Raw genomic sequence first — 24,148 nt, forward strand, 5'->3', positions numbered from 1 at the left:
ATGTAATAACCAGGATAAAATACGAGAGTAGGAAATGTAAAGCAACTTTTTATTGTCAATGTTATGATATTCCACATTTATTGCGTCTACAAGAACACAAATTAATGACGTAGTTCGTTAAATGTTCTTTCTGTACAAATTAGATAACAAGTAGCTTACTCCAAGCACCAATGTCACTTTCATTCCAAGAAGTAAAATATATCTGTTTCGCTTTCAATTAGACTTTTTTGCCTAACGTTTATACATATTCGAAACGTTGCTTGTTCAATAAACATTTTTTTTGGTTCTATTGAATATTTAGTACCAATCGATTATATAGACGTAAAATGTCTATTGGGTAATCAAGCTTGGTCAAATATATTGTCGCTTTATTTGATTTTCTCATTAGATGGACGTCTTTATATGAAAACATCGAAATAACATCGTTAACAGTTGGTCAATAGTGTGTATTGTATGAGGTGTTTTACTATAAAAGCTGATGGCAAACCATATCTGATTTTGAATTTACATTGATTGAACATATTGTTGGATTGATGAATGACTACTAAAATCACAAATGTGGTTTTATCCTAGTATAAAAGTGAAAACGTAATTTGTGTGCAATTGAAAGTTGAGAAATGGATGATATGGGAATATATATTCAACGATGAACAACAGTTATATAAATGGAACAAACATTTCAGAACAGAAGATTTCGTCTTTTCTGCAAACAATATTCATATTTCTTTATTCAATTATTATCATTATTGCTATTGGAGGGAACAGTATTGTATGTTACCTAGTGTATGCTTATAAACGCATGAGGACCATTCCAAACTATTTCCTGGTGAATTTAGCGATGAGTGATATCATAATGGCAATATTTTGTATCCCGTTTACATTTGTAGCAAATTTGCTTCTTAATTATTGGCCATTTGGTGAAACTATGTGTCCGTTAGTGAGCTATTTACAAGTAGTTGCTGTGTTTTTAAGTGCATACACGTTAGTTGCTATGAGTTTAGATCGGTATGTTGTCATTGTTCATCCATTTAAACCGAGGATTACCACAAGGAAAACTTTAAGTGTTATATTTGTTATTTGGATTTTATCATTCACAATACCTGTTCCTACTCTGCTCAAATCAAAAGTCCATTATTATTCTAACACAAGTGGTCAGTGTTTAGAACAGTGGGATAATCCGACGTTAATGTACGCTTATAGTACCGGTATAATGATTCTTCATTTCTTCGGACCATTGGCTGTTTTAATATTTTGTTACAGTAGAATTGGATATAATATTTGGAAAAAGGCCTTACACGGAACTGATGAAAATAAACGACGATTACAGATGGCCTCAGCAAAGCAAAAGGTACGGAGACAAAATAAACATAGTGTTTATCTTCTAATACTGGGTTTTATATCTTCCCTCAAAAAGGAATGCAACATTCACTATATGAAATTTACTTTTTTAAATTATAATGATAGTAAATTAATACACAAATAAAAATTTTACTTATCGAAAACATATTGAAATGTAGCATAGTTTAACAAAATTGTAAATTAAATCAGTGTAAGTGTTAGTTTCTGTTCTGTCCACTATTTGCTTCAAACAGAGCCCTAACTTGGCATGTTTTTTTTTCTCGAGCGTGTGGTATTCTTTGTCACTCATAGTTACTGCCCGTTAAAAATTACTATTAGCACGTGAAAACAATTCAGATTTGTTTGCAGTGTTAGTGGTGTGTTTCAAATAAATTTTGGTTCCATACATTCATGGTTTGTTGAATTTGAACTTTCCAATACTTTGTAGAGCGGTTTATGTATTTATGTGCCTTTACGAAATAAAAAGGTTTGTAAAAAAAAGTCGACGTTGCATTTCCTCTTTGAGGGAGTATATATTTAAGCACTGTAAATGCCTTCAAATGTAAATATGAATGTAGGAAACAATTGCTGGATTTTGATGTTAGCCCATTTTGATGGAAGAAAAATACAAATACCAATAGAGTAAGTTTCATAAATAATCAATTACCATGAAGCTGTCAAATGATCTATTAATGATCAGTATGGCACAAAAAAAAAAAAAAAAAAAAACCTATTTTTTCCTAAACAAACAATATTGATTGTCCCTATACTCGGCGTCACATAAATAACATACTGTTAAAATTTGAATAAAAATATTTTCTACGACTTTATTGACACCAACCGTCGTTTAAATTGTCTTAAATGACTTGCTCATTCGTTTAGCCAAACAGCTTCTCAAAAACAAGTCGCTTATTAGCTTAAATCATGCGTAACAAATCCTTACGGGAAAATCCCATACTAATATCCGCCATGTTGGTTTTTACGGGACGATTTGTTTACAAACGAAGTTCGTAAGTTTCCGTCCAACTCCGGTGACAATCGTCTGCTTGATCAACTTCTCGGTATTGTACGTTGTTCGCGTAAAATAAATCCGAGATATCCGAAATAACGCCGAAGTGCATTCTGGGTTCTTCGGTTTTTGGACAAACCATTTAAACGTAAACAACATCTCCTAGCAACCCGATCACTGTAAACATGGCCGAATTTTTACAATGTAAATATTGGTACCTAGAATTAAAATCTGACCGGAATTTAACGATTCAATGTTTAGGGAGAAGCCGTTAGGCTAAACGAATGAGCAAGTCATTTAAGACAATTTAAACGACGGTAGGTGTCAATAAAGTCGTAGAAAATATTTTTATTCAAATTTTAACAGTATGTTATGTATGTGACGCCGACTATAGTGTCTTGTCAAAATACCACAGCGCTCAAGCGGTGTGTTAGAAATGCATAATACTAATTGTATCCCATTATAAGACGCTTTAATTGTTCTTACAATGCATGTCCTTGTACAACGTACACCTATGACAGCATACATGGTTACTGTTCGTGCTACCGCATGATTTCTGTCAATAGTCGTGATACTAGGTATATGGATAATATCCCATTGCAACAAAATTAATAGTATCATCCCCGGAACACAAAAATATAATAAAACAGTTTGATTGTATCATTCAACATCATAACTAGCTGTTTCCCATTAACCACGCTGTCTTCAATGGGCGAATATCATATCTACAGGGATTCATATAAGAACATAAAACCTTACTCGAATTCAAAACTACAGCTCTCATGTTTTATACATGAGGGGTGGACAGGAGGTACCTTTCTCATTCCTCCCACTCATGATCTCCTTTCTCCCCCTTCGTCTTGTTTCTCATCCTTTGTTGCTATTTTGACATGAAAAAATATGTATGGAAAGCTCGGTTTAATTAAATTGTTCATTGTCTTGTTTTTTTTGGGTTTATTTTACAGCTCGTCGCATTTTGTTATTTAACAAGATATAAGTGTTGTTTTTTTTTACATCTACAGAACCTCACTGACTTTTTTTATTGTTTGCATTATATGAGTAAATCTGTTGTAAAGATCTTTGTTTAAATTATAATCATCACAAAAGAACAAATGTGATACAGCTACTACAAGAATGCAGTAGTATCCTCAAAGAAAGACACTCCTCTGCAATTTTAAAGGGGATCTTTTCTGAGGATACTATGAGGTTCTATACTGTACCTTCGTCATGTACATTTGTATAGTTCCTTACGATTAATTAAAGATATCTGGAAGTACAGCAAAATTAGGGCTTTATTTATGATAGATCATACCTCGTGGATTATACCTAATGTTTAGATTCGGAGATGATGTTTGATAAAGTTAAGACTTTATGCAGATTAAAAGGAGAATGCACTCTATATATACTAGCTGGCCGAATGGTCTAGAGCGCTGAACTTAGGTCAGGCGGTGTTGCCATAGATGTTACAGCGGTACGAGTTCGAGTCCCGCAGACGGAACGACAAAAAATTGGCATCGCAAATTTGACTGTTCTAACATAGTTGGGAATTTTTCAGACCCTTCTATGCTCCCAGTTTTTACTAGAGTCCAAGTTGCTCATTTGCTTTTGCTACTTTGTATGTATAATTTTAGTTACTTTATGTTCAATGTTGTGTATGTCTGTTTTCCATGTCATGTCCCTGGAGTACATTCTTTTGATTACCGCTATAAACTTGGTTCTCTTGATTACTCTTTCTATAAGTTTATATTATCTTCGCTGTATCAATTTGATCCGATGGAGCAGTGTAGCGAATAGAATCGTCACATTCTGAGACGACACGATGGCTTCTGTCCGGAATTTGACCGATGGGATTCTAAAATTATAGTCAAATTGGTTGAAAATTTGACCATTACTTTTTTCGTAGCCTCTCGCTTTGCGCCAACATTCTTGAAAGTGTAATTGTTCTTTTTTTCTAGTGATATCTAACCAAATATTTTAGTGCCCCCTAGTACGAATGTCTTTTAAAGATTTTTTTTTTTTTAATTTTTCAAATTTTTAAAGAAGAAATTCTCCTTTCTGCAACCGAGGCACAGGCGCTTATTTCTGTCTATGTGGGGAAATACTATCAAACAGGGGTCGACTATACTATCAAACAGGGGTGGACTAGCAATGCCAAAGTAGAAGAAGGTGGCTATCTGCAAATAATGACGCTCTCAGAAAAATACACTGTGCAATCTTTCAATTTCCTTTACTTATGACAAATGATATATCGTTGCAAAGCAAAATGACTATTATTCACTATAAACTAGGTTTTAATTACCTTGATACTCTGCCTCCTACTATATCGTATCTTTTTATCAATGAGTATATGCTCTAGTTCACGTACTTTTTTTTCTAAATATAACAACTTCCTGTTAGAACCGCACTATATTTCAAGCTGCTCTCTAATTGGCTAAGACCCGTGTTCTATTTTTAAGTAACAGGGTAAGCCTTTCGAATAAGACATTTAACACGGGTCTTAAAACTATCAAGATATTGTATACATACAACTTGCTGTTGAACACACTACGTGTTCGCTGTTATTCAAGTCAAACCATAGCTTTTCGAAGATAGAAAAGGTAATCATTATCTTTTTCGAATATTTATGTAGTCAGTTATATCAACATAGGAGATGTGGAATGATAGCCAATGTGACTGTCATCCACCAAAAGCCATCTAATGAATAATTAAACTTCTATCAATTTGATTTGTATTTGTTTACGTCACAGGTTATGGGTAAAATATTCCCGACATCAGTGGACAACTGTTATATTTCCGGAATCTATACAAATTATGAACAAAATATTAAAAATAAAAAGGATATTGAAGCTGCTCGTAATGGTTAATTTTAGAACTCAAGAATGTTGAAGCTCACGATGCTGGCTTGTATAGGCAATAACTATCACGTACTTAAAACCATAGTTAACGTGAATTACTTTTAAAATGTGATATATGGGAGCAACTTGGCGCACAGACAAGTTTCCCAAATCTACTTGGACCTAGGACATCATCGAAATTATGAAAAATGACATAATATATTGATAAGGCTTCCCTTGCTTATAACTTCATCCTCTTGCCCCTTCCCAAATTTGTAAAAAAAAAATAAATCTTATAATGTATTCAGTCTACTTATTGTTTTTACATCTTTTTTTTTTATAATTCTTCTTTCGTCTAAACTCGGTTTTGTCAGCACAACTTCTCTAAAACCGCTGAATATAATAAAACAAAACTTGGCACAAAAATAGGGCCATATTTGTAATTGTGGAACGTCATATTAAAAAGTCCAACATGGCTGCCATTCCAAAATGACCGCCGTTTAAACTTTTTACTAAATTCGTCTCCCTCCCATTTCTCCTTTCCCTCTGTCTCTTTTCATCTGTCCCATCTCTCCCTGTCTACCTTAACCCTGTCCGCCGACCCATGTATGATGAATTGATTTTTTTTGCACATAGATCACATCTTAAACGATAAAAAATAATTTACGCTTATTGGTTTGTTTTGCTCGATTTCGAATATATACTGGCTACTGTCGTCTTTGAACATAAAAAAAACCAAATACATTGCAGGTAGAGGGAGTATAATTTCATTTTTCAAAGGAAGCTAAATAGTAGATAAGTAAAAAGTACGTGAAAATGAATGATTTGATTTACCATGGCTCGTACATGTATTGCCTCCAAAATGAAAAACAAAACCAATAACAATAAATAAAACAAAAACAAAACCAATAACAATAAATAAAACAAAAACAAAACAAAACAAATCGAAAAAAAACAAAACAAAACAAAACAAAACAAAATCGGCTTAATGGCATTAAAGAGGTTTCCGCCATTCCAATGTCTTATAACCTGCAAAGAAGAAAAATCAAGGTAACAAGAAGTCGAAAGGTAATTAAAACACTTAATCCATGGCTACTGATTACACAAAGAAAAGGAAAATACACAAACACAAAAAAAAGATCATGAAATAATCAATATACATATAACATGCAAATGCTCAATTATTTTCGTAAAAGTAAATGAACATCCTAGTTTCCTAATATCCTTTCTAAAATCCCAAGTACCGCGAACCGCGCTCCATAAATTGGAATTATAACTTTAAAGTTCTTATGGATGACGTCGAGGACTATGCAAGAAAATGGAAAAAAACGAGAACAAGAAGACATTGATTCTCTGTCAGAGTGGTTAAAAGCCGTGAGGTCTTTAATTTTGAAACAAATGAAAGTTTTAAGTAGGTCAATGAGTGCCAAGGCTACATCAGTTTTCAAAGACCCCGATGTAGCAAAAACATTGTCTATTATACATGACAAATATGTTGTCGTACCAGCAGACAAAGCCCAAAACAACATTGTTTTTGTCTGCAAAATGTTTTACACCCAATGTTTATTATCAGAGGTAAACGTAGAAAATAATAGCAGTGATAAGACCTATACTGCTACCACATTCTCCAAAGAAGAGATTGTGGAAAACCATGAATCTGGGCTATCCTCTTTTGGTCTCTTTACCAAGGACGATGGTTGTGATTTACCGTCGATGTACTGGATTCCTGAACTCCACAAGAATCCATACAAACAACGTTTCATAGCTGGATCTGCAAAATGTACCACCAAACATCTTCCAAAACTTTTAACTTCTATACTCACAACTGTCAAAGAGGGTCTGCAGTCCTACCACAACACTTGTTATTCCCGTAATGGTATTAATTCAATGTGGATCCTGAAAAATTCGAAAGATCTTTTGAAGACAATTAGTTCAAGACTATTATCTGAATATAATAGCATTAAAACCTATGAGTTTTCAACACTGTATACTTCTGTTCCCCATACTCATTTAAAATTCCGACTTAAAACATTATACATCGTTGTTTTTCCAAAAAAGATGGTACACCTAGATACAAATATATGTTTTGGTAGAGATTCCTCATACTTCGTAAGAAATAATTCCATATCATCTTCCAAATATACAGAGGAAGATGTTTACAAAATGCTGGAATTTTTTATCGAGAACATATTTGTCCAGTGTGGTGGACGTGTTTTTCAACAAACGGTCGGCATTCCAATGGAAACAAATATCTTTGGCTAGATCCTTCAATCTCAGTTTCCGCCATATAGATGACGTATTAACTTTAAACAATCCTAATTTCGAGGATTTGATACATCGCATCTACCCAAAAAACTTGAGATAAAGGATACTACAGATACTGTGAAGTCAGCCTCATATCTTGACCTACACTTAGAAATCGATGGTAAAGGAAAACTATTGACCAAACTTTACGACAGAATGCAGAATTGTCATCTTTCCTTTCATCTGTGGCAACATTCCTTCCCGTTATGCGAGAGCATGCCAAAACTACGCAGACTTTTTGTATCGCGCTAGAACTCTAACAAATAGGCTTCTGGAACAGAGTTATGTTGCTACAAAATTGAAGTCATCACTACAGAAGTTTTATGGTCGTCATCATTAACTCGTGGATCGTTATGGTGTAGCCATCTGCACCATGAAAACTGATTTATCGAACGGGTCATAGTATTCCTTTCCTAGTTTGTCTACCCCGGACTTGACTTTTTATGAGTAAATTGGCGGGCGTTTCTAGAAAAGCAGAGGACATTTACCCGACCGGTGCACCTGGTCCATGCTCCAAGTTTTTAGTGGAGTCCGGGTTGCTAATTTACTTTTGTTACTTTGTATGTATGATTTTAGTTACTTTATGTTCTTTGTTGTGTATGTCTGTTTTCCATGTCTGGTCTTTGTCCCTGAATTACATTTGTTTTATTACCGCTATAACCTTGATTCCCTTGATTACTCTTCCATTCAAAAAATTGACAGCATGGTGCACCAAAAGGGTAAATGTCCTTTACTTATCTAGAAATCACCCGAGTTGTTCAAAAAATGTAACGTCTGGTTAGGAGAAAGAGAAAAGCTATGACGCGGTGAACAAATCGGTTTTCTTGGTCAGGTGGATGCACATTAACGACCCACCAGTTCACGATGACGACCACAACACTTTTGTAGTGATGAGAATGGTAAAACGTTGTTCCTTTTCTTGGATGAGATCAGCTAAAGTCAGCCTCATAAATTTGAAGGAGCAGGCCAGGGAGTAGCAGGGCGCAATTTTTTCCTACAGTTATACCATCCGTCTATTGAAAAAAAGTAAACCACATCGTACCTGTTGTCGATTGAATATTCCAGAATCTGATAACATATGATTTAGAGTCGTTTTTTTTAGAAATAATCTCTGCCAAGTATAACGTATTTGTAGCTAGGTGTTAGTTACTTAATCGGGATTTCTACTGAGCATAGAAAACAGAATATTTATTCATATGGATTCTTGTGGAGTTTTGGAATAAACAAAATGGACGGAAGATCACATTCATCGTATTATATAGAGAACCAAAAGATGATGAAACTAATGTATAGTCAACTTCCTCCAAACATGCCCATTGAAGTGATAAAGATACCGTTTTACACCAGGAAATGCAAAGTTTTTAATGGAAGTGATACGAAAGAAAGTTCATGTTTCTCTTCGAACCTGACTTGATAAAAAGATAAACAACAATACTGTTCTCGAAAAGAGGAAAGAACTTTTCCGACCCAAGTACCCACTTGTTACTTTAGTACCTGATGAAGATAACAATTATAACTTCATGAACGCAATTACATATACTTGCGAGGCGCATGTAAGAAATAAACTTGTCGTTAGGAAAAAAAACGTCAATACCATTTTATAAATATCATATAATTCTTATTCACACCTTCTGCACACAAGGGGAGACAAACCACTTTCGGTTTAAAATAAAATCCTTGCGATCCTGAAGGGAACTATATCTAGTTGCTAAGTGGGTTTTTTTTTTATTATTATTAAAACCAACTTTAAAGAATGGCCTTTGCTGTTGAAGTAGCATTAAACATTTAGTTTTTTACCAAGAACTTTTTCAATTTTGAAAATGCTGAGTATACTTGTGAGCTGTGTGAGGGCTTCCTCGTCGTTCATTAAGGCCCATGAGTGGCCTTGAGCTGACATTTTTCGTGCCGGTTGGGTTGTTGTCTCAAACCATGTTACATCACTTTAAAGGATATATTTTACTACAACGATGACGAACTACATTGTACTATATCAAAATGTGGTATTAAAAATCGCAAAACATGCAACATTCTTGTAACCGATTCTTACTTCTATAGTTCCCTACAAACAAAACCTTCCATACAAGAAGTCACGATGACTTAAGTTGCAAATCAACAAACTTAATATATGGATTAGAATGCAACTTATGCGGTCTAATATATGTCGGTGAAACACAGAACGATTAAACAAAAGAATGTGCGGTCAACGTTCGGGAATAAATACCACCAAATTCCCGACAGTATATCAACAATTTTAATCAACATGATCATTAAATCCTCTCTATGAATGTTCGTATTTTAGAAAAAAAAATATCATCCGAGGAACAGTCCAGTTCTAAGTAAAAACTATCGTAAGGAACGAGAGGAGTACTGGATACACAGACTAAGTACTGCAACACTTTACGGATGCAATGACAACATCAAAAGTATAAGAACCTTTCAAACCGATGGTAAACTATTGACCAAACTTTACGACAAACGTGATGACTTTTCATTCAGAATTGTGAACTTTCCTTTCATCTGTGGCAACATCCCTTCGGCACCTGCGAATGGAGTGATTATATGACAACTCATACGTTATGCCAGAGCTTGCTGAGACTACGCAGACTTTTTGTATCGCGCTAGAATTCTAATTGATAGGCTTCTGGAACTGTTATGCTGCTACAAAATTGAAGTCATCACTACAGAAGTTTTATGGTCGTCATTATGAACTCGTGGATCGTTACGGTGTACCAAGAACTCTTTTGAAAATGCTGAGTATACTTGTGTGTGTGGGTTTCCTCGTCATTCATTTAGGCCCATGAGTGGTCTCAAACCATGTTCGAATCACAAAGTTTTGGTTACCTACCGACAACTTCATTTAAATCGCAAAATAGCGTAACCAAGGAATCCTCATATTTTTAGGAAACATTGCCGGGAAGACTGCAGAATGTTTTTGAACAAAATGCAGCTTTTGGCTCGTGTATATGTGTTACTATAGCGTTTCATGAGATTTTTTACAAAATAAGAATTTTATTTCGGGGGCGATAACTAAGAAAAAACTGCTTAGCAGGTTCAATCACTAAGGGCCCTTTAGTTGCTTAAATTGTATTCTTAGTATCGCAAAGATATGTCGCAAAACTTTTATGTTATGAAAACCGGAGAAAAAAGGAACAATAATAACAATTAAAAAAACAAAATCTACATACCAATACAACAAAATAAGAAGATATTGATATTACTGATGACATAGCTCTACTTTATAGCTGCAAAAACCGATATAATGCGAGAAAATCAGAAATTTCGAAATAAATTAACAGGGAAATAGGTATGAAAATCAGTTTTGTAAAACCAATCATATGCGCCTTTAATTGTGCAACCAATAAGGAATAAATTTCGTTAGCAAAGATAGCAATGTGTTAAAAAGTGTATTAAAAAAGCAATGGTCTGATAGACATTTGTTATTAAAAAACTGTCCTTGCATGAGTTGCGTACAACAAGATACATAAAGTCTGGAACAGCAACCAATTTCTAAGAGAAAAAAAAATCTGATATGAAGCTGGTCAAGTCATATGTTATTTGTCAAATGTTTATTTTTATGGTAGTAAAACGTGGAATATTAATCAAAGAAAAGAAACATTACTAGACATCTAACATGGATGTCTCAGGAACATCCTTCCAGAATTTGACTTACCAAAGAAAGTTAAAAATTAGATAGTTGGAGAAAGAGCAGATGCAGACAAGATCAACATCATAGGTACAAAAACGACAATTGAAACAGATTAATCATGTACACATGATCCACATTGTAAGACAGACGCACGGGGAAAGCTAAAAAGAAAAAGACCAAGCAAATAACAGGAAGAAGAACAATAAAAAAAAATAAATACTATACCATGATAAAAATATCATAACATTTTGAACTTCTTAGTATTTAGTTTCAGTGCTGTTGATGAGAGGTTAGTCCTTGAAACATGTGTACAGCACAGCGTAACGAAATTTGCAATATATATTCTAGATTGTTTTTTTTTTTTTTTGTATTTGTTTGCGCTATACAATTGTCAATACGAACATTTAATGCGGACATAATAAGAAGTTTTTATGTAAATAAGTCTGCACTAGGCTATGTACTTGAATATTATTCATTACATATCTATCTCTATATGTGGAAACGTTTAACTCTTATAAGAAAGGACAATGATACAGTGAGCTGAGAGTAACTTTCTGTACAACTCGCAAAAGGACACCCTAACATAAGGACATTCATCTTACTCGAAAGAATTCCATGTATCCTTAAGTACCAAAAACCTATTCAAAATTGTGATAAAATGCAAGGTTTCATGGATATTATACAATGATCATCGTTTTCACACAGAAAGGGAACCTCACTGGAGTCAGTGAAAATGTTCGAGTAAAACCGTAGAAATCTCGAATTTGCTTGGATCAATTAGTATATACATGAAGCAGACTTGAATTTACAGAGAAGTGGTATTAAGACCTGAAAAGCACAGATGTATGGATTTGTATCACAAGGTCTGAGACCATTTGTTTCTCATAATCAATTATAAAAAAATTAACCGCAAACGCAAAGGTAAAGGCAATCTTAAGGATCCAGAATTTTATTGATGTTTAAAATAGAAAAAAAATACTGTCTAAAGAGTAAATCTTTTGTGTGTGGTGTAATTTGGACCATTTTAATTTTTTTAAATGTGCAATGAATCATTTAAATTTCACGATACAGCGTTCACTATTCAAGTTTTGATGATCATCACCCCAATTACTCGTGGTTCATTTCCAACACCCGGCGCTCATGGCTCAATCACTTACTGTTCAAAATCATTGTTTACATGTATAATTTTATACATTCTCTCATGGAACTGTAATTAAATTTATTTAATTAGATTAATGTTATAACAGGTCTATGATCCAGTTCAAAGTGTAGAAACTTTAAGATGTTTGAATTGTTAATTTTTCAAGTTCAAGATTAAAGTAATTTGTGAATGTGAATACTTTTGATTTTAATTAACATTATGGTATAAAATGTTAAAAGTGTCAATATTAGTATCATACTGGTGACTGCGACACGTATATTTCTGTCCAAATTTAAAAAAAATTCCAAAATGCATTAGTGCGAGCAGTTGTGATTCTGTAAGGGTCTAAAATCATTGAGTAAAATGAAAAAAATATATATATTTCATGTGGGTAACTGCGTCACAAATATTTTATTTAAAATTCTATAAGTATTACATTTTCTTACAAAAGATATGAGTGCGAGCATTTTTATTTAAATAATGACCTTGAATTATTGTAAAAATTGTCATATAAGTACTATACTGGTGACTGCAACGTATACATTTCTGTCAAAACTCTCAAAAATTGACATATTTTTGCAAACTGTATGAGTGCGAGCACTTTTAATTTCCATTAGGGTCTAACATTTTTGACTAAAATGTTTTTTTTCAACATGACTGACATGTGGAGGACTGCGACACATATACATGTAAATATGACAAATAAATTTCAGTGCAAATTCTTAAAAGCCAGGGGCGTAGCACAAGTTACGACAATTATAAGGCTATGGTCGTACCAATAATTTTGTTGGTACTGCATGCCGTACATAAATTGAATAAGAACAGTATATCAACTAATTAAAATATGTTCAAACATAGCAAGCCTTCCTTCCCGCAGTGACCGCAACTGAAGTACTTGGTAGAGATTCCTCATACTTTGAGAAAGGCGATTCCAAATCATCTTAAAGATACACCAAAAAAGATTATTTCAAAACGCTGAAATTTTTTACTGCGCTAGACTTCTTATAATTAGGCTTCTGTCCATGGAACAAGGTTATGTTGCTACAAGATTGAATTCATAACTAAATTTATGTTTGTTCTCTGTCCGATTGCAGAAATGCCAAAATTACACTCCCTCCACCAATTGATCGATGTTGATCGACTAAAAAGAGCGGCTTAACATTAGCCTTTCGTGACAGCCAAATCGACTTTGGCTGTCACTGAGGTCTAAGCAGAAATGGGACGCATCGGAAAAAACGTGGTTCCAGTCTTGTCATCGGAAACGTTAATTGTACCAAGATTATGGAAGTCTTGACACACGATGACGCGCCTGTAAAGCTGCGTAAAACTGAATGTCTTGGGTAGATGTTTTACACTCTTGGGATCTTTTGTATTGTTTAAACCACTGATCTTACAATTTAGGACCAGTGTCAATTTTATGATGCTATTCATATTGTGAAATACCGGAAATAATTAACCGTAATAGAAGCGCACTATAAAACATGGTGTAACCCATCATTTCCGCTTGAAATAATTTTACCAAGACAAGGCCTTTGCGGTGGTTTATAATATAGCCATTTGTTATATGGACTTTTCTTTTCTTTTAGTATTCTTGCCTAGGGTTTAATAATCCGAAATATTGTCATTACCCTTCATTATGTACGGTCTTTGGGTCTTTTTGTCTTTATCCTCGAATTGTCATGGCAGTCAAATTTAACGTTTGGAATTAATAACGAAGCTGGGTTACACGAATAATGCCGATGTGTTGTTACGCACGGATGTTCGGATGGTGTTCCAGAAAATTGTTAAGTTTTTGGAAGCGCATCCATAATGAACGAATTTGGTTTCCATGGACGCCAAAAATGTCCAACCTGAATTTATTTGTCGAAATTTGCAGTAGCAAATAAATCGAAACTCCTAAAGCAAGTAGGTTCTATTCCTTGTATAACACACGGTAAAAATTATGGTCACTAGAATTGGCTATTTCAATGTTTATGGTTTTTTAGTACTTTCTGTCTATAAACAATTAAATTATTATCTTTATCTTAATATGTATTATGTTCTAAGGATGCTGGTGAGAAGTTAGTCCCTGAAATACGTACATTATATACAGCATAGCAAAATTTTCAATATTAATTTAAGATCGATATTTTGTATGTATTGCCTCCCTCATGTTTGGTCCACTGTTTGAACAAATTAATTCAGTTGTTTTTATACTATCAAGCAGATTCTCTTAAAGGATACATCATCTTCAGTTTGCTTGTGACGAGGACAGTTAGATAACAAATATGGAGCTAGTCAATGTTTAGATTTAAACATTAGTATTGATACATTGTATAAAACTCGTGCAATGTTACAGTTTGGAAACCATCGAAGGATAATTTACATCATTTGAATATTTAATAATTTAAGCTGCTCCTAAACAAGCTTTCTGTTCATTCATATTTCACTTTCCCAACACAACACTGAAATCACTAATTTATATGTAACAAAACATTAGAATTAATAAAAAAACTTCTTCACATAGGATTGCACTATTTTCTCGTTGATACATACAAATTTTGTATTTTTCGTCTTGGTGCAATGCACATTGTCAGACTTTTCTGAAATCTCTTTTTAAGAGTTAATAATAATGAAATAATAATGAAAGAGTAATCAAGGGAAACAAGATTCTAGCAGAAATCAACAGAATGTAATCCAAGGACAAAGACCAGACATGGGAAACGGACACACACAACAAAGAACATAAAATAACCAAAATAAAACATACAAAGTAACAAATGTAAATGAGAACCCCGGACTCCACTAAAACTAAGGGCATGGACCATGTGTACCGGTAGGGTAAGCGTCCTCTGCTTTTCTGGAAACACCCGCCGAGTTTCTCATAAAAAGTCAAGTTCGGAGTAGACGAAAGAGGAAAAATGTAAACCTCGATTCCTTTTTTATTGATCAAAAGGCGTGCATAAAGACGGAAACCGTTCCGAATAAGTTTTTTTTAGTTTTTTATATTTTAAACGCAAACCCCTGCTTGCATTTTTAATCAGATATCTCTTACTGTTATAGGAACCAGAACGGGCCATGCCCAAAAAATAACGTTTGGTCCTATCTTAATGTTTTTTTTTCAGAAAATTGTTTCAAAAATCGCTGTCTGCGTTTTTCAATTATATTTCAGGTAGCTCTAATGATTTTTTTAAGTTATAAGAGGTCAAATTTGGCAACATCCCAAAACATCAACTTTTTTTATGTCAATATATGATTTTGATTCTTTTTTAGATTTTTGTTATGAATTTTTCAATCAGATTTCATATATTAAGATTTTCGACTTATAGGGACGGAAGGCAAATGTGTTTAAAGAGCACCCTTAAAGCAGAACTTCTTTTCACTGGTTGAATATTAAATTTCGTGCAATATATGTCTTAATCTGTTGTAGTGTCCATGTTTAAATGTGTCAATTTGAAAACAAGTAAACACATTGTTCAACATATTGCAATCGTTTCATGCTGCGCTCCACAAAGCTCTAAAATTCAACTGGAACAAGTAAAACATTATCGCAGTTTGATAAGTAGGAACCAACTACGGCACTCATTAGTGTTCATATAAAATATCGTCTCTGAAGTATCCTAATATACTCCGCTTTTAAAATTTTGTAAGATCTTCACGAGTAACAAAATAATTTAGTTTAAATCTGTTTACCTGAGGATGGAACTTAACGTTGAAGTATTACAATAGGCTTTAAATGAGAAAAAAAAAGATTATTTTTATTTTGAACATCAATTGTTCAATATCCTCCTGATTTAAATGCAATAATTTAAGACCGATATTGTAATCAATTCACGTATTAACCTTTAGATACAATATGAGGAAATATCTTGATTATTCGAATTTTTTCTGGTAATTACTCCGGATATTAAAGCAAAAGGCATTCGAATCACTTCATCTGAGTACAAGTCAAATTAATGTTGCAAGACTGCGTTCATATTTAATCTTGCGCATAGAGAAAACAATAATAAAGTTAAACATATACCTCTCTCTGACATGTACAGATAATCTAGTTTTGTTCTCATTGTGTATGCAGTTCAATATATCTGGTGCAAATGTTCCTTCAACTTGTTCATGCAGAATCTCATTATATGTGTTAAGGGAATCATCAAACTGAAATATAAGCGGTCTTGAATTACATATATAATAGGTGCTATATGAAGAAGTAAAAATTGCTCCGTTATTTACTAGTACAAACGTAATTGTACTACTTTATTTAATTGTTTAATTAAATACCTTTTTTACTCGTCATTCAATGAAACATCATTCAAAAATGAGTTAGTGTGTTATTCATTAGCAAGTTATAAGAGCCGGCTATATGACAGATCTAAAAGTTTCATAGAATTGGTTTGTAGCTAGCTCTTTTAATTCCAGCAGAACTAAGACAAGAACAGTTCTACGAGAGTTAGCTCAACTGGAGCTGTCAGACGAGCTGGCACTTAGAATTATTACTTATTGATCTGGTATTTTTTTTTTATTTTACCGTAACGAGTTTTTACTATAGTTGAGATTTTCTTCTAAACAGAACTACAATGAAAAAGCCGTCATACAAGAATTTCCGTGCGTGAATTTTTGTTCTACGAGTATATAGCCATCCTAAGGTAAACGGTCATTTTGGTGGGGCGTTTTGCAGCGATTTTTCTGTTTCTTTGTAAACCTACAACATAATGACTGGCAATTTCATTGTTAATTGGGTATTTTTGATCCGTCGATAACATGACCTTTGCTACTAAAATAGAACAAAGGGGTCAGACTAACAGTTTTTTTTACATACATTGTCTCAAAACCGTAACGTTCAGCCAAATTCGATACGATGTAGAAGTGTTTAGCATAATAAAATCCACACATGTATCTGTGATCAAATTTTCGTATAAATCTGTTAAGTAATGTTAGAGTTGTTGCCCTATTTCGGCATTTTTTTTCGATTCTTAATGTTATTACTTTAAAAATATTTTCCTCTGACCCTACTGCATCCAAATCAAAAACCAAATCTTTATGGTATTCTTCCTTGAAAGGATGTGTAGTTTTTTCATCCGTCTACAAACATAACTGTTTTTCGTAAAAATAGAACAAATTGGTCACAAAGAAGTTTGTCGAATATATGTTCTTAACCGTTAGGTTTAGCCAAACATGGCCGTCGTTACTAAAATATAACATAGGGGCCAGACAGCAGTTTTTTTTCGCATTTATCTCCAAAACCCTTTGGTTAAGCCAAATTCTGACGTAGATGAAAGTGTTCATCATGATGAGATCTGTATGTGGTCATATTTTCGTCATATGTCTGGACTTAATGCCTTTTGTATGGTTTTTTTTTTTTTTTTGGTTTGTTTTTATTTTATTACTTTCAAAAATCTTCTCCCATGAAAGAACTGGACAAAATTTAATGAAAGTTTATATCAGGTATGATAACGTAAACTTATAGAAGGGTCTGAGAAATTCCCAACGATGTAAGACCTGTCAAATTTTCGAAGCAATTTTTTTGTCGTTCCGTCCGCGGGACTCGAACTCGTACCGCTGTGACATCTATAGCAACACCGCCTGCACAAAGTCCAACGCCCTAGACCACTCGGCCAGCTAGGCTATATGAAAAATAGATAGAGGGTCAAATTACTGATGCATGGCACAACAAATCTATACTACAGACCCTTCTATAAGTTTACGTTATCTTCCCTGTATCAATTTGATCCGATGGAGCAGTGTAGCGAATAGAGTCGTCACATTCTGAGACGATGTATATATATATATATATATATATATATCGCAAATTTGACAGTTCTAACGTCGTTGGGAATTTTTCAGACCTTTATATATATATTCCACATAACGAATCGATCAAACTGGTCGTCGAACAGTTATTGATCTCAAATTGAATGGTAATCGATGAATTAGATTTCGTAATCGAACAATTATCGATCAAACTCTATTTGATTGTAACTTTACGTCCTAGGCAGATAATTCATATATTTCAGGACAGGAACGCTCAATCGAACAAACCTGCTTTGTACTAGTTTGACCCGACATTTACGGAAGCATCAGCACGAAGTTAGGCATGTCATGGACACATTATCATAACTTTCAGCCTGTCAGTCGTCACTGTGTCTCCTGCATTTTCATGCTTAACGCTTGGCAACAAAAACAGTGACTCTTTGAGTCTTTGGTATAACTTGGTCGGGGAACCCAAGACCTCGTGCACTCCAGGCGAGCATGCCACCATGGCACCACCGATGAGGTTTTGAATTAGTTACTATCGAGACTTGATCGGTTTCCACGTCTAATGCGTCTTGCCCATTATATGGTTAATATTACACGTACATCTTAATCATCCACATAACTACGTCATGTTGAGAAACCCTCATTTAACAAGAACATTACTTCATCTTTCCTCGTTTAGGCTCCAACCATTTTTATCCTGGAGGTATTTGATGTTGGATAAGATTTTTCTTCACGGAAGTGCAAAATTTAATTTATATTTCAGCAGCAACCGAAATCAATATTTTTATTTAAAAACCTGCCTTTCGGGCATATATATAATTCTTGGTTTACTTTTTTTCAATCTATGAGTAAAAAAAATTCAAATAATGCCTATATACACGTATTTCAATGACAACATTTGTATTTTGTCAAGAACATAAACATAAATAATTAGGATGTGTGTTTACATGATTTGTCTGTGCTTTCTCAGATTGTATGTTTTGTATCTTTTTATGACACCAAAACCGACACAAAATAAAGCGATAACAAAAAGTTTATTTGATTTTCAATTATTTCATATCAAGCAATGAAATATTTATCATAGTGATGACAAATAACTGGAAGCATTTCCATTTTCGTTAAACGATTCTTTATTTAAACACGTACTTTGTTAAGAAAGGAACTAAATTTAGATTTTACTTTTTCAGCTTATAAAGATGATGGCGACGGTAGTTGTATTCTATGCAATGTGTTGGCTTCCATTTCATGTGATAACTTTAGTCGGAGATCACGACCATACAATATACGATAAAACCTTCATGCCGAGTATTTGGGTATTTAGCCACTGGCTTGCAATGAGTAATAGCTGTTATAATCCGATGATTTACATTTGGCTGAGTCCAAAATTTAGAGCTGGACTTCAACTGGCAGTACGAAAATGTTCAAAACGACGGTCCAAGAAATGTGATCTAAACGAAAGTTTAAAAAAGACAGACAAAAACCAGGATATTATAATGAGAATTGAACCTAAATCTTCAAAAGTTGATTTTTATTTCAATCATGGATCTGGTGGTGCTAATTTTGGAAACCTGTTGGTGGGTGAATACGATAAACAACCAAAAAGCATTCACAGTGATACATAAATCCTTACGTAATAAATGAACGTTTGTTCATTACTACAACTAGTAAGACAATTCTTTTTTATGACTATAACTATTTTTCAGTAAACCGAGAAATATCTGACTATGGCAATGCATGTAAGTAGTCAAATTGACACGGCTAAACATTATATCTTTTATAAAACCATCAGAATATCAATGTCGGCGCATCATGCAGCATGGTCGCAGGTTGATTTAAATCACATCAAATGCGAAACACACTCACACACACGATTGTGGTATTGAAATGTCAGATTAAACTGCTGAAAATATAACAGATTTGTACGAAACATATCTTTTTGTTTCATTAAAAGTCTTTAATTCTTATAATTACCCTCTACTGAATAACGTCATGAAAGGACATAGAAAGTCAATTATGTTCTCCTCCATTATTCCTTTAATGTACATCAGTTGTATGTTCACTTTATATAAACGTCTCTTACTTTATTTATATAAATATTTTGGTATATATACCCTGCCACAATGTTAAAGGAAAGGGATGATCGTTAGCAGATCAATAATACATGTCAAGTACTGTGGCTTGATCGTGAATTGAACAAGCAAAGGATCGTTAACAAAATATTTGCTCCTTTTTCCTACATTTTCAGCTAATCTGCCAAACCTTTACAAACGTACTGAGGGTATCTGCAATAATGATAACCATTTGTAAGTATATAAAGGAATGCGTCTTTTATTTCAAGAAACCATTTTTCAGAAAATGCAAACGGCAACATCTCCGCTCGCTTGATAAATGCAGTTTTAAATTATTAAATTTGTTATGAAAACATGCAATATCATAGTATACTTCCTATTAAGCGGAGAAGAATTCATAAGTACGTTTTACTAGTGTCTTATCCATTTTGTAATATGTTGAAGCTAATAAAAGATGTTTTCACTAAAGAACATACATTTGTAAATGTTTCCTTACTGACATGCATTTGTTCGTTTTCGAATAACAAATTCAATATATTGAGGTGGGAAAGAGCTCTGAATAGCTTTAAATCGTTAAATACAACAGCAATTCTAGAGTCGTTTCTACTGACTATCCAATCAGTAAAAGGAGAATTCAGCCTTTGTTTTTATTGTATAGTAGACGACCCACTGTAAAAAACTAACGTTTAACTGTGTCTCAGGTATCCGATAGATACAATTAAAAGCACATTTAGAATAAAAATAAGGTTTTAATCGATTGATTGCGTTTTTGTACTGGCCAAATACACCATTGTAAATTTAGAGAAAAACTTGAATGTAATAAACAAATTACACTTGCCAATAAAAATATTTGTCTGCTTTAAAACGAAAATGATTTACAAACGTTATTTTGAAAAACTCTAGTTTCACGAATTTCTATTATTTAAGTCAGAAGTTTGATTATTGTATGTCTGTTTCCGTCAATCGACTGTTTCAAACATAACGACCAACATATCATAAAAGACGATGCGTCACTTCGAAAGTTAAAATTTGCAGTGTAGTGATGTTTAATTAGTTTGAACAAATTAGTTTTCATGGTGCAGATGGATTTATCGTATCGTTTGGTCAGTAGTTTTCCTTTACCATCGATCTCTAAGTGTAGGTCAAGATATGAGGCTGACTTCATAGTGTCTGTAGTATCCTTTATCTCAAGTTCTTTTTGGTAGATGCGATGTATCAAAATTCTCGAGACTAGGATTGTTTAATGATAATACTTTTTCGATACAACAGAAACTGATCTAACTAAACGATGTTCCTTTCTTTTTGATCAGTTCTCAGAGGCGCGTATGACTAATAAATGTTCAAACTGGCTATTGTGTGTTGTAAGCAGGTATAGAATTGAAGACTGGGGTCCTTCCATTTTTTCACCCAATATCAATTAAGGCGTTAGAAATTTCCATAACTGTACAGTAATCGCAAACAAACAACCAATTACAATAAGGATGAATTTATTATGAAATTGCAGTTTCAAAGTGAACTAAAGATAATATTTCCTTTGAAATGGGAGCCTGATGATGAAAAATATGAAATTTCATATTTGTTCTTCTCAGCACTTTTAGTAAAGTTCTGTTTCTATAGACAAAGTGAATCAGTCATGATTTTTTCCTTTTCAGAAATATGCATAGTTTTGGTTGAATGAGATATTTCAAAGCGATTTCTGATCATGAATACAGACAAAAACGAAACAAGTGAAATTATGTCACTTGAATTGTTGGACATTGCAGTAGACTAAAATCGCAGAAAGATCCACTAAAACACATTATCATTTGCGAGGACACTTCAATATCATCTAATCTTGAGCATATGAAACTGACCAAATACCGTTTTGCCAATTTGTCTTTTTAGATGAACACCATTTAAATAATTGGAAAAATCACAGATTTAATATCAATATAATCACGTTTTTTTTATGTTCAGCTTCGTCCAGACTTAAGTTTTGTATGTATGTTTTACTAGTACTTCAGATTGATATTTTTTCCAACATGAAATACTACATTTTTCAGTTTATAATACAATTTCAAATAGCTGTGCTTCTGTTTTATTACTTGGTAAAACGGAATCCAACACAAACTTGCTTCAAGATTTTGTCTCTAATAGTGATGACTATATCCTAATATGGAGTCCGCCTTGTGGAAAATAAGTGACGGAAGGGTAATAACAAAATTACCGAACTGATAAAATCTAGGCAGTAGTAACAAAAAAAGAACAGTCTGAAAGGAAAGTCCGTATAACAAATGACATATAAGGGCGAAAACCGGAAAGTTGGAAAACCACCGCAATGATCCTGACTTGGTACAGGCATTTCAAAATGAAAAGTGGGTTAAGCCATAGTAAATAATAGCGCTAATATTTAATACTTATGATATACAAGTAAAAACTATTGATTTGTAGACATTATTAAAAATCCATCATCTATAATCTGTTTGTCAGAAACATAATATTTATTCAATATTAGAAATAAACTTTTTAGGCAGCATATGAGACGTATTTTCTAATAACCATGGTCTTAAGTTGTCCGAATAGTCGCTTCTAGCCCTGACATACCTTAACTACACCATATGCAGGGTTAGCTGGTATATTACTGCACATGAATGGAAAATTTATAATTTTAAAATAAAAATAATCGCGTTTGTCATATATGTTTGTACTGAGATGACTACTGTCGTCAAATTCGAGCTTAAAGTCTAAAAATTTCGCGGAGGAAGCTGTGTTAGTAGTCTCTTTAATTTGTAGTTCTAGTGGATAAATAAACGGAAGCCATTTGTCTAATTTAGAATTATTAATGGAGAGAACATCGTCAATATATCGATATGTGAAGTTATAGCGTCAAGCCTCTTTAACCTTTTTTTGTCTTTCACAAGATTTTGAAGGAACTCCGATTCATAAGAATAAAGAAACATTTCGGATTGGAATGTCGATACCTTGTTGAAAATAATTAAGTATTCGTGGTCATACACTTTACCTATTGTTGGAAACTTTGTCCGCAGTGACAACATATTTCTCATGAAGAGAGGATTCTTAGCCTTTAAATATAATACTGAAATATAGTTTTACGCAATTAAGAATGTTCGAGGTTGAGCCACAAAAAAATTATGACTTTATAATATATATGTAGCTAAATTGAAATAAATGAAACTTTTTGCGATCATTTCTTAGTATTTGATAGTAACTTACAATAAATTCATGAACTGATAATTTTTAATTGTTTTGTGTTTAAATTTTGTTATGATTTCCGAAAGAGGAAAACTGATACATGTGTGTAATACATAGTTGTACTATGATTTTATATTACATTTTATTTTTTTTTTAATTTTGATAATTTAGACAGTAATAGTAAGTGAATTTCAGTAAGAGACAAAATCAGTTTGTGGATTTTTTTATATTTTAGATATGTCATATTAAAAGTAAATGGAAATACTTGTGTCCAACGTAAAGGCTTTTGAACTGTATGTGGTAAAGATGATCGTTTATACTTCAGAAGAATATCATGACCTATCTTTTGGTGCCATTTAAATTGACGGTAATAATTTATTTTACTTGGATGGAAACAAAATGTTTCAAAGACAAATGCTTAGGAAAGGCCTAGTGGTCTACCTGTAGACCCCAGTTTCCATGACAACGCTGCACTTATTTTTTCAGCAAACAGGGGGATTTATGTTTATGATATACACGTCTAGAACCTATATAGATCTGCAAAAATCCCTCTGTGAGGGAAAGCTTTCGTTATCTTTCCCATAAACTAGTCATGTCATTTATTGAAATTCCTACATATCTATTACTTTTTTTTTGTTCTTTGAAAATAATTTGTATTAATTAAAATTTTGAGGTTGTGATGTCATTGTTTAAGTTTTTTTTTCTCACAGTTTTGTGTTCAAAGGTTTTGAGCTTCTTTTAAAAGTTGCGAGCCACGAGTTGTGTCCTTTTTGTTTATTCAAATTCAAGTTTAATTGAAATCATATGTCATAGAGACCAACCTCAATTGAATTGCATGCAAAATGTACATATTTTAAAAAAAATTAACTGGAAGGGCTTTATCAG

General features: G+C 33.3%; 1 protein-coding gene across 3 annotated transcripts; it reads left to right on the forward strand.

Moving 5' to 3' along the window:
• Positions 1–241: 241 nt before the first annotated feature.
• Positions 242–22,512, forward strand: LOC148620274 (RYamide receptor-like). Of its 3 annotated transcripts, XM_088581039.1 has the most exons (4): positions 242–1,348; positions 19,190–19,576; positions 20,248–20,305; positions 21,724–22,512. In XM_088581039.1, coding segments are annotated over exons 1-4 (1,149 nt in total). In that variant the 5' UTR covers positions 242–646; the 3' UTR covers positions 21,726–22,512. The 3 variants fall into 3 exon arrangements, with proteins under 3 accessions (XP_088437165.1, XP_088437164.1, XP_088437166.1); XM_088581038.1 differs by lacking the exon at positions 21,724–22,512 and having other exon boundaries at positions 20,248–20,932; XM_088581040.1 differs by lacking the exon at positions 21,724–22,512 and having other exon boundaries at positions 19,190–20,383.
• The last annotated feature ends 1,636 nt before the right edge of the window (positions 22,513–24,148 follow it).

This window comes from Perna viridis, chromosome 4, assembly GCF_037379345.1.
Source record: "Perna viridis isolate PV_CMFRI_1.1 ecotype Kerala chromosome 4, ASM3737934v1, whole genome shotgun sequence".
Lineage (NCBI taxonomy): Eukaryota > Metazoa > Mollusca > Bivalvia > Mytilida > Mytilidae > Perna > Perna viridis.